At 42.6% G+C, this 13,068-nt stretch overlaps 1 protein-coding gene across 1 annotated transcript in view; it reads left to right on the top strand.

Annotated features, from left to right (window-relative positions):
* Window positions 1-13,068, top strand: part of LOC124003759 (E3 ubiquitin-protein ligase NEURL1-like) — a 70,781-nt gene that overhangs the window by 16,557 nt on the left and 41,156 nt on the right. The window contains 2 exon segments of the mRNA XM_046312311.1: window positions 3,804-4,069; window positions 5,654-5,975. Of these exon segments, the coding sequence (XP_046168267.1) occupies window positions 3,804-4,069; window positions 5,654-5,975 (588 nt within the window).

Here is a 13,068-nt window from a genome sequence, read left to right as displayed (position 1 = left end):
TATTAGTGATCCTACTGTAGCCTACAATGCTGTCCTGATAAACCATAGCACTAAAATGCAAATATCATTCATGTGTTGTCTGCTAGCAAACAAATAGCATCTGTCCCTATCAAGCCTGAGCCATTCCCGCAAATCTAGCCTTTGACGCAGGGACTGAGGGTTGCTAAGGAACATGAATTCACACTTAACCCCTGTTTCCCTCAACCAACAGCTGCGGCTCTCCTTTCGCTAGTTGTCGCTAATGCATTCAGTTCAATCTGGCCTGACACACACACATACTGTACACACACACACTGTCCAATCTGCTGCGACCATGTGTGCCCCATTCAATGAATCCTCTCCCTTTGCCCCTACGCTAAGACAAAGGACATGATGGGGCATGAGTGAGTAAGTGATTGTATAGGCTAAACACTGGGAGTGTGTATCTATTGATGAAGTAGTGTCTTCCTCCCAAATGGAACCCTATTCCCTTTTTAGTGCACTCATTTTGACCGTGCCCGATAGGGCTTTGGTTGAAAGTAGTGCACTGTGTAGGGAATAGGGTGCCATTTGGGACGTAGGCTAGCTGTTATGTAGAACGCTGTATACAGGCCTTATCAGTCATTCCCAGAACCTCAGTTGCTGTTGCAGTTTTTGTTGAGGTTATCAATGGTACATAAAGTAGAAGAGCTGGGTTATTGTGATTTGTACAATTTGGTGAGGAAAGAGCACAACAGGCTAATATCCCATTCACATGACATTATGTACACTGTGTCTACAAAACATTAGGAACACCTGCTCTTTCCATGACATAAGCTGATCCAGGTGAAAGTTATGATCCCTTATTGATCTCACTTGTTAAATCAAATCACATTTTATTTGTCACATGCGCCGAATACATCGAGTGTAGACCTTACAGTGAAATGCTTACTTACGAGCCCTTAACCAAAAATGCAGTTAAAAAAAAAGGTTATGAATAAGAGATAAAAGTAACAAGTAAATAAAGAGCAGCAGTAAAACAACAATAGCGAGACTATATACAGTGTCAATCTGCAGGGGGTACCGGTTATTTGAGGTAGTATGTACATGTAGGTAGAGTTATTAAAGTGACTATGCATCGAAGACAACAGAGAGTAGCAGTGGTGTAAAGAGGGGTTGAGGCACTAACAATAGTCTGGGTAGCCATTCGACTAGATGTTCAGGAGTCTTATGGTTTGGGGGTAGAAGCTGTTTAGATGCCTCTTGGACCTAGACTTGGCGCTCCGGTACCGCTTGCCATGCGGTAGCAGAGAGAACTGCCATGCTCTACCAACTGTAGCTCAGTTGGTAGAGCATGGCGCTTGTAACGCCAGAGTAGTGGGTTCGATTCCCGGGACCACCCATACGTAGAATGTATGCACACATGACTGTAAGTCGCTTTGGATAAAAGCGTCTGCTAAATGGCATATATACTAGGGTGGCTGGATTCTTTTTTAAGGCCTTCCTCTGACACCGCTTGGTATAGAGGTCCTGGATGGCAGGAAGCTTGGCCCCAGTGATGTACAGAGTTGTTCGCACTACCCTCTGTAGTGCCAAATCCACTTCAATCAGTGTAGATGAAGGGGAGGAGACAGGTTAAAGAAGGATTTTTATGTCTTGAGACGATTTAGACAATGAATTGTGTATATGTGCCATTCAGATGGTGAATGGGCAAGACAAAATATTTAAGTGCTTTTGAGCGGGGTGTGGTAGTAGGTGCCAGGCGCGCCGGTTTCAACAGTTTTCCGTGTGTATTAAGAATGGTCAAAGGACATCCAGCCAATTTGACACAACTGTGGGAAGCATTGGAGTCAACATGGGCCAGTGTCCCTGTGGAACACTTTTGACACCTTATAGAACCCATGCCCTGATGAATTGAACCTGTTTTGAGGGCAAAAGGGGTGCAACTCAATAGTAGGAAGGTGTTCCTAAAATGGTGTACACTCAGTGGAGGCCTCACAATATAGCCAGACCAGTTGAAGGAGCCATGAAATTGAAACGAGACGTGTGTCTTTGAGAGCATGGCTGGCTGCTGCAGTGTAGTAGGTGACTGGGGACCCATTTTTAGAACCGCCACCTGCTCCCTGAGTCATTGGTAAACACATTCATTCACTCTGCATCTTATTTATTACCAGTAGACAGGACTCAGGCACACACTCATATTGAAGCATTCCTATGCAGATGGTCCTAGTGAGGCACTAATGGACTAAATTATCTATCTAGATGTAATTCCTAATAGTCATGATAATACTGAAGCTTTCCGTTGCAGATCCTACTGATGTGTTATAACAGATGTGGCTGCACTAGATAGAAGTGAAATCCTATGGTTTATTCCTGGTGCACTAGGTTCTCTATCTACATTATATTTCCAGATAGTAATCAAGTCATGTAGTTTGTGCGTCCCTGAGGTTGTTTATAAGAGTCATATGATATATTGTACCGTACTGGAGCTTTCCTAGTAATGCAGTTCCTAATGATGTGCTGGAATATCTATTTGGATTCCCATTACTAGATTAAATCATGTAGTTTGTAGTTTCCTGTCCGTTTGTACTTCCCTGTACTTGTTTATATGAGTCACATGATGAACTGTATGCATTTTCCTGAGACAATATGGGGCTATTGGACACCCCCCTCCTTATATGAATAAATAATATTCAATTAAACTCAAAGTACATTTACACGTGGTTTATACTATAAACATTAATAATATAATAGTATTGTATTATATTCTACACTGTACGGTAATGATGCTTAACCCTAACTGAAAATGCCACGTAGTCACTGACTCAGCCTTGGCATCAATACTCACAAAAGGATGCTAATGTTGGGTCAGAGATGGTGCACATCAACCACTAACTGTATTTGCCAGTCCTAAGGTCATAAGGTCAGGCACAAAGCAATGAACAGGGAGGAAAATGTCATTTCCTAGTCAAACACTGTAAAACGTTAAACAACAGCATGGGCAATTGGTTTTCGCTGGAGGACCGACATGATTACTGAGCAACTGGTGTTTATGTGAATCAAACAAGTCAGATTGTAGTAAGAGGTGAACTAGTTATCTGATGGGAAGAGGCCTAGAAATCCATAGAAGTTCCCCATAGGCACAGATCTAGGGTCGGCTTTAGCCTCCCTAAATCATAACCTTTGCCACAAACGTGGGGAAACATGACATTGTGCTTGGATCCGCATCGGCAATTTCCACATCCTAATATGCCAATCATCCAACTTCAACTTCAGCAAGAACTGGACTTATTCTAATGAGTGTATTAATATTAAATTAAATTCAAATCACCTTTATTTTCTGGGAGGGAACATCATGGGGCAAAACAGGCAAATGTCCCATTCACATGACATGATATAGGCCTCACAATATAGCCAGACCAGTTGAAGGAGCCATGAAATTGAAACGAGACGTGTCTTTGAGAGCATGGCTGGTTGCTGCAGTGTAGTAGGTGACTGGGGACCCATTTTTAGAACCGCCACCTGCTCCCTGAGTCATTGGTAAACACATTCATTCACTCTGCATCTTATTTATTACCAGTAGACAGGACTCAGGCACACACTCATATTGTAGCATTCCTATGCAGATGGTCCTAGTGAGGCACTAATGGACTAAATTCTCTATTTAGATTTAATATTAGATATTAGATATTAGATATTTCCTGTGAGAGAACTTCATGTGTGGTGATGAATGGTACTGTACATACAAGACGCATAACAACATAGAACACAACAAAAACATACTGTATAAAGGATTATAAGGGTTTGAATATCATTCTGATGGCACCCCTCTGTCTATCCATCAGACTCTCTGGGCGGTCCGTTCCCCTCCACCACCCACCGATGCCACCACAAGCCCAAGCGCTGCCTGCCCATCCAGCAGAGTGGCGTTGTGGGCGGGGGCCAGAGGAGAGGCCTGGCCATAAGTCCCTTGCTCTTCCACCCGAACACCAAGGGCTCCCAGATCGCCATGGACCTGGCCCAGAGGACCGTCAAGAGGCAGGCCAGCTTCTGTAACGCCATCACCTTCAGCAACAGACCCGTAGCGTTGTACGAGCAGGTCCGGATCAAGGTATGTAGAGATTTAGATGGACACAACATCACACCCAATGGGTTTTATTTACAGTATTCAAAGTATTCTAACAACGGTAGATTCATTTTATTTGTTTATTTTATTAACATTTTCAAGAAGAAAAAAGCCCATTCCTCAGCAAGGTCCCCAATCAACATGTTGAACTGCCAGAGAGGCACCCGAACATCCAGTTGTAGGGAACTTTGTAGGTTGTTCTATACATGGTGGGATGCTCAAAGATGACGCAAGATACGGAGAGAGATACTAACACGGATCGGTAAAATAGGTGAGACGAGCTTTGATGTGTACAGTATCTGATGTATGCACGGTATATATAATGTAAACATACCAAGTCAGGATGGTGACACACACACACACACACACACACACACACACACACACACACACACACACACACACACACACACACACACACACACACACACACACACACACACACACACACACACACACACACACACACACACACACACACACACACACACACACACACACACACATTCAGCTTATGAGCTTGTCCAGGTAAATCCTTCTTTCAGTCTACTGCTGCTTCCCCCTCCTGTTCCTGTGTCTCCCCAAATAGGCTTAGCGGGTTTCCATCTAACGAGCCAGCATGTCAACCCAGTCAAAGCACTGGGTCAATACTGTTTATGGCACCAGGGCAAGTGGATGTGGCTTTACTGGGTTTTGGTAAAACAGTGATGAGTGAATAGCAGCAAGCACAACAGTTAAGTCAGCCAAGTGCTCTAAAGCAGTGATTCCTAAACTTTTTTTTTTTAAATATATAGAATTGCCAGAAAATGAACTTTAAAACGGATAATTTCTCTCCCCATGACAAAATGTGTAGAAGTGCAGGAAATAGGTTTTAAACCTGAAATATTTTCTCTCCGCCAACAAAAAGGGTGTGAACAGTTTGTGTCATGAACAGTGCTTGTGCCTATAGAAATAGACATCGCTCGCTCGCGGGGGAACGTGTGATGTTCCCCAATGCTGGAATGGGGGCCTGAGTGAAAAGGTTTGGGAACCCCTGCTTTGAAGTACACTTGTTGTTAGCTGAGGAAAAGCAAAAGTGGCAGATATTTTCAAATTGCGCATCGGAATTCTGTAAGAAGGACGCACGCCATTGCATCCTAGAGTTTCATGGTCTGTTGAGATGAATTACCATCATCTAAATGGGATTTCTGTCACTGTGGGTGGACTCCCTAATCAGGTTACGCACCCAATGCATATTGGTCCGGTAAATGTCTTAAATGTCCTGTAAATTAAAATGCTGCCTGTCAACGGCCTGCCACCATATATTACTAACGGAAACCCTGGTACACTTACTGTATACAACCAACCAAATTGGCCCATTACTTGCTTTCTTTTGCAACCTGTCAGCATTGTATAGGCCTCGGTCACAAAATGGAATCTCATTGACAGACAATACACAAAGAGAACCTTCAAACTTCAAGGCAACATTTAGACTTCCTTATAAAGTATAATCCTAGACCTTTACACTCTTATGCTACTACAAACTGCTGTAAGACCATCGACCTATCATAGTCTGTCCTCCTTCCACAGATCACTAAGAAGCAGTGTTGCTGGAGCGGAGCTCTCCGTCTGGGCTTCACGGCTAAAGACCCGTCCCGTATCAACCCAGACAGCCTGCCCAAGTATGCCTGTCCTGACCTGGTCTCCCAGAGTGGCTTCTGGGCCAAGGCACTACCTGAGGAGTTCGCCAACGAAGGGAACGTCATCGCCTTCTGGGTGGACAAGAAGGGCCGTGTCTTCTATAGAATCAATGAGTCCAACCCAATGTTGTTCTTCAGTGGGGTGAGAACAGGAGAACCTCTGTGGGCACTGATAGATGTCTATGGGTTGACCCGTGGAGTGCAACTGCTAGGTATGTTAAGAAAGCATGCATGCACACCTACACATACATCTCCATACCATTCATCACTTCTAGCTTCTTGGTAAGGTGATGGACAAGGAGAGAATTAGGAGTTACGGTTATGGGATTTGGTTATCACCCATGCCTTTCGAGGATGTCTTTACGGTGAGCACCATGGTCATACAGAATGTAATGGTGCATTTTGTCCACTCCAAAGTCATATTAGGTATTTTAACATGTTTACCGACTGTAAGCATAGTGTCTACTGACTGGGAATTAAATATATTTTCTTATGGTGGATGAGGTTAGTGATAGTTTTTCTAACCTAATGTGAACCCCTCTAAGATCTTTACAAATGCTATCTATATATGACTAACATTTGGCCCTAGTATTTTTAGCACCACTATAGCACATGGGCTGCAAAATAACTGCCCTGCTGTGCATTATCGAGGCATGCAATGCAGCTTACCATACATACCATAGAGATAGACATAGCATAGCCTAGTGTTAGCCAAGGCTTAGCATAAATACTGTAGCGATAGACATAGCATGCGATAACCTAGTGTTAGCCAAGGCTTTGATGTATTTAGGGTCTATGGCATACTGTGCATGTTTCTGTTCTCTAGGGATTCAATGTGTCAATGTTGTCATCCCCCTTATGTTAAAAATAGACAAGGGGTTTGGTCACATGTTCCATAGATAGCCCATTTGATCCTAATTGCGAGCCGTGCCAATTGACAGGAGTACAGCGGTATCTCCTGTCTAGGGTAGCAGAGGGGTGGGATGTTTTGTGTTCCCCGTGTGATGTGGGAGTCGTTTTATCTGAAGTCCCCCCCCCTGTCCCCCCGCACTCCTAGTCTTGACGGGAGGCAGCGATGACAAGTAGCGATAGAAACCTAGCTGTATTCCTCAACAGACTAGCATGGGACTCCTGGGAGTAGCAACGTTATAGAACGCGGCCGTAATTCGTTGGCCCAAAGTTCACATTGTCGTCTCGCATTACCGTGACGCCTCGCACTCTCCTCTATAAGTCACTTGGGGAGACCCCTGGCGTCTTGGTAAACCGTATGCTGCTCGGAGCGCTGTTACAATCGCTCTCTTCAGCCCTAGTTAAATCAACCCACAGCCTTTTACAGTCAGGCTATAGCCAGGGCAGCCTAGGGTACAGAGCTCCTATAGGTCCTCAGGGGGCCTTCTGACTAACATCTGCCCTCAACATACTGGTCGCTTACATCTGAACTGTAACAGTCCTAACATTTTCATCCCTAGATTTTTTGGGGGACTTTGGCTTTCCACCTACATCCAGAATATATACATCATGTTTACAATTAAACCAGCATCCTCTTATCTCTCTGTATGCATAGACATGCAGCCATCTAGTTATTGTTTTTCTGTACTGTAGGCCTATACATTCTTATTTAGGTACAGTAATCTCTTACTGATTTACATGGAACATTCTATGGTCGCCTTATTATGGTTTTGTGAAATTTCACATGTAACAGGAATGAATATGGGGCTTATATTTGTTTCCACCTACCACACACAAACCTCCAGGCTGCCTTCATTTCATATTCCCTATCAGAGGTGGTATCTGTCAGACCAAATCACTTTTTTTCCAAACCTGCCGACACGCATTATGTTACATATTCTATTAATTTAACTTAATGACTCCATTGCACTGTACATGCGCCAGGACACGTCTGTTTAGCTGGTACTGTAAAGTCTAACACCCCCCCCCCCCTCCCAGGTAATCCTCTAAGGTCAGATTTAGCTTTACCTGATAGTGGTTACGGTTAGGTTAAGGAAATGTTTAACAGGTTTCTGCTTATTGGGAATGGCACAGATAGAGAAGCACCTGAGGCATCTGTTATTCACCCACAGACTACTGTTACAAACAATATCTAGAATAAGTTTTAAACTGTCTCAGTTCTGTTTAATCAAATACCAACTCCAAAAGATTTATTAAATAAATGTAAAGAATCCTTAACAAAACTGTGAGCTATTTTAAAACCCATAATTACACACTGTCTCACACACACACACACACACACACACACACACACACACACACACACACACACACACACACACACACACACACACACACACACACACACACACACACACACACACACACACACACACACACACACACACACACACACACACACACACACACACACACACACACAAACACACAGAAACCGTAATTTATATCTTAGCACCAAAGTGAACACACGTGCCTACTTCTAAAAACAAAATTTTGTCCTTTGATAACATCGGTTTAAGTCCCCAGGGTTGTTTTGAGGTCAGCACAGAAGGTTAAGATGACAGGATGACAGCAACAACTTTGAGGCCTCCGATTGGGTGATGCATGATAGGTCCCTCTGTAGGTATTGTGTGATAGGCCCCCTGCAAGAGATGCCTTCCAGACACATTTTAGGGGTTATTACACATGGCCTAGTGTGATGTAGTGTTTTCCACACCTCCAGTTGGGTGATGAGCATGGTTTAAGATCCAAGCTGTAGCTAATGAAACCCAGACAGACAGAATTATGGGATAAATAAATCTAGCTGATCTGGTGTTGACGGCTTCATTCCTCATACCCACACAGGCACACACCTTCTAGGACGACCAAGAGAATGGCGATGCACTGCACTTCACTGCCTGCCTGTCTGTCTCTTTTTTAACTATCTCTTCTCAACTCTCTTCCCTAGCTATCTTCTCTGTCTATCTCTTCTTAACTATCTTCTCTGTCTATCTCTTCTTAACTATCTTCTCTGTCTATCTCTTCTTAACTGCCTTAACTACATACCAACAGCACTAAAATGTAAATGACTTCAAATGTGATACATTATCAGTCCTGTAGTGACTCCATGTCTTTCGTGTGCATCATGACAAATAAACAAAAAAAGTTGACGAGAGCATTGAACTTAACATACAACACCCGTCCTGCCTGTCACATTCTGTTAAAGGTCCCCAGGGCACACACATCCCTGGGTCGCTCCTCTTTTCAGTTCGCTGCAGCTTGCGACTGGAACGAGCTGCAAAAAACACTTGAACTGGACAATTTTATCTCCATCTCTTCATTCAAAGACTCAATCATGGACACTCTCACTGACAGTTGTGGCTGCTTCGTGTGATGTATTGTTGTCTCTACCTTCTTGCCCTTTGTGCTGTTGTCTGTGCCCAACAATGTTTGTACCATGTTTTGTGCTGCTACCTTGCTGTGTTGCTACCATGTTGTTGTCATGTTGTGTTGCTACCATGCTGTGTTTTCCTGTGTTGCTGCCATGCTATGTTGTTGTCTTAGGTCTCTCTTTGTGTAGTGTTGTGATATCTCTCTTGTCATGATGTGTGCTTTGTCCTATATATTTTTAAAATCCCAGCCCCCGTCCCAGCAGGAGGCCTTTTGCCTTTCGAAAAATGTAATAAAATGAATGTGTACTTGGTCGTTCCACGAAATTAGTGCCTTTCGCTTCCCTTTGATGTGTTAAGTAGAAAGGAGGCACCAATATTGAATTTCACTCACCGTCACAATTTAAATGCTGTCACTAACCACGCTTCCATCCAATGAAATGCTGGTTTAATTTTATAAATGCAGAAAGTTAAATTGTTTCGTTCGACATGGTGGGATCTTTTTGTGTCTGTAAGGTTAATTATGCGAGAAATGGCGGTGGAAACGACTTCATGCGCAAATATTGACATATTAACCATCATATAGAAGTAAACTTGGGAGTCACGCAATGATATGTTGTGCGGTCCTCCCACTACGACTCGGGAAAGCATGCAGTTTATTAGGCTGCAGATGAAATAAGTTATGATGAAGTTCACAGGGTGGTGAAAGTGCAAGGTGAGGAGCTTGATGCTCCTTTCCAATAAATACAGAGTGTCTTATTCTGGTAACTTGATGCCCTTTGACAAATATTAATAATATTGCTCTTTATCCATAATAATCTCATCATGTAGCCCACCCGTACTGTATCTGCAAGCTGTTGGCTAGAGGAGCATGTTTCAAGTCCAGAGTGGGCACATTTTCTATATAACGCAGCAGTTTTTGTGACAGAACCATCAGTAGAGTTGAAAGGGGCGATGGAAACCCATTTAACTTATTTGGTACATTGGAATTTAATGAGAAAGGTTCTTTTCATGTGCACGACGTCATCACACACAGCCTTTAATCCGCAACAAGTCAGTTTGATGGAAACACATTTCTGGTGGGAATAGTAGATGGAAACCTAGCTACGGACAATGTTTCGGCTTGGTGGCCAAAAACATGATCTGCAACGATCAATGTGTAAAGAGTAATCTAGGAAGCCAAATGATTAAACACTTTGGCCAACCTGTAGCTTAGACGTCATAGCCATTAATTTCTGGAACATTGTCAGTCATTACATGCATTTTAGTAAGCCCTAGACTTTTTCCACATTTTGTTCTGTTACAGCCTTTTTTGTTATGGAAAGCCTAAATAAGTTCAGGAGTACAAATTTGCTTAACAAGTCACATAAGAAGTTGTATCCACTCACTTTGTGTGCAAGAATTTTGTTAAACATGATTTTTGAATGACTACCTCATCTCTGTGAGGTCCCTCAGTCGAGCAGTGAATTTCAAACACAGATTCGACCACAAAGGCCAGGGAGGTTTTCCAATGCCTCGGAAAGAAGGGCATCTATTGGTAGATGGGTAAACATAAATAAAAAGCAGACGTTGAATATCCCTTTGATTACACTTTGGATGGTGTATCAATAGTCCCAGTCACTACAAAGAAACAGGCGTCCTTACTTTCTCAGTTGCCGGAGAGGAAGGAAACTGCTCAGGGATTTCACCATGAGGCCAATGGCGACTTTAAAACAGTGACAGAGTTTAATGGCTGTGATAGGAGAAGCTGTAGGATGAATTAACAACATTGTAGTTACTTCACAATACTAACCCAATTCACAGGGTGAAAAGAAAGAAGCCTGTACATAATAAAAACATTCCAAAACATGCATCCTGTTCGCAATAAGACACTAAAGTAAAACTGCTCAAATATTGGCAAATAAATCAACTTTATTTCCTGAATACAAAGCTTTATTTTTGGGGCAAATCCAACACAACACATCACTGAGTACCACTTTTCATATTTTCAAGCATGGTGATGGCTGCATCATGTTATGTGTATGCTTGTCATCGGCAAGGACTAGGGAGATGTTTATGGCAAAATGAAACAGAATAGAGCTAAACACAAAAAAAGACAAATACATTTTAATCCTACTTTGTAACACAACAAAATGTGGAAGAAATCAAGGGGTGTGAATACTTTCTGAAGGCACTGTATATGCATTTTGAATCACTAAATGCATTTTTAGCAAATGTACATGTATTTGAAATACATTTTGTATTGAGGTCAGCACAAAACAATAGTCTTAAAGCCTCTGATTGGGTGACTAATGAACAGACCCTCGGTAGGTATCGTGTGATAGGCCCCCAGCAGGTGATGCCTTCCAGACACATTTTTGGGGATATTATTACACATGGAGGAGTGTGATTGAGTGTTTTCCACCCCTACAGTTGGATGATGAGTGTAGTTTAAGATCCCAGCTCTAGCTAATGAAACCCAGACAGGCAGAATTATGGGCTAGATAAATCAAGCTACTCTGAGAGTGACAGCTTCATTCCACACACACGTGGATGGAGAGAGAGACACACACACACACACACACACCGTCAATGACGACCATAGAAATGGAGATTCGCTTGCCTGCCTGGCTGTCAATCTATCCCCTCTCTTAACTGCCTCCTGCTTTTTGGCACCATTAAGCTCACCTTCCCCGGCAATATATGTAGCCATAAACAAGTCCATATCTTTATGGCGCTGGTATTTGGGAAAGGTGATAGCGTGACACTTCCTGCCAGAGCCTCCTAGGTAGGAACTGATCCTACACTGTTAAAATGAAGTGCTTTGTAAGACTGAGCTTGCGACCATCTGGAAGTAGACGAAACATTAACAGTGCTGGAGTATTGAAACACATCATCCTGAGATGTTTTGAAATATTACATGGTGTGTTGTAACACCACTAAATCAAGCGTTGTGCAACACCTTGCCAGGGACTGGGAGCACTCACAGAAAATATTGAAAACACTATTTTGGTGTTTCAAGTTCTGTTTAGTGCAGAAATAGATCCCTTCTCTTTTGGTGTAGTTTCCTCTCTCTAAAGCTTCTAAACACCATTATGATGTTTTCAATCCTGTCTAGTGCAGAAGTAGATCACTTTTTCTGGAGTGTCTTATTGTTTAACTTTGTTTTATGTATTTGAAAATGTGCCACTTTATACAATTTTGGCTGGCATTGTCAGACACAGTGTGTAGACCACCAGACCCAACTGAAGGTTGAACCGCAAGAATTGAGGATTCTACCTTTGCCTCTTTCATTAAGAGTAATGAATGTGGGAATGGGTGCAGTCCTCATTGAACGTCATTTTGCCTGACGGTTTTCAAAACTGTTCGTCATGATCCATTACACCTTATGGCACAACGAGCTTAACACAGAGTTTCCTTTCTTCAAACATTCATACGACGTTGTGTGGGAGAAAAAAATTCTTAATTACCCACAATCCTCTTTAAACAGAGTCAAGTGGCGAGATAGGAAATGCAAGGTGATTTCTTTGGTTATCCTCACAATACACTTACATTTTCAACAACATTTACAACGTTACACAATTAATAAATCATTGAAACGGCTTGCATGCATTTTGACACTTTATGGCGACAGTTCTGAAATGACAGCGGGGATAGAGATAGGTGGGAGAAACAGATTGAAGGGTTGGAGCGGGTAATTTAACTTCTGGTCTTTGGTGGGGAGAGGAGTGACTAGGCAAGGTGTGTTACCACTAGATATGCGTGGTTGAGCGGGTCAAATTTCCAACGGAATGTACCATCTTACTGCCTGTCCTTTTTCCAAGCGGACTAAATAACAATAATTCTCCATAGTCTCTTATCATCGATAAATATTTAAGCTATAAACCACTTGCATTTATAAACCATTGATTTTATGTGAAACACAGTTTTTGTGTTTTGATGCTGCCTTTTAACATGCACTGAAACTCCAAAAAGGGTTTTCACAACA

Source organism: Oncorhynchus gorbuscha, linkage group LG18, assembly GCF_021184085.1.
Source record: "Oncorhynchus gorbuscha isolate QuinsamMale2020 ecotype Even-year linkage group LG18, OgorEven_v1.0, whole genome shotgun sequence".
NCBI lineage: Eukaryota > Metazoa > Chordata > Actinopteri > Salmoniformes > Salmonidae > Oncorhynchus > Oncorhynchus gorbuscha.
This window is presented reverse-complemented; position numbering and strand designations above follow the sequence as displayed.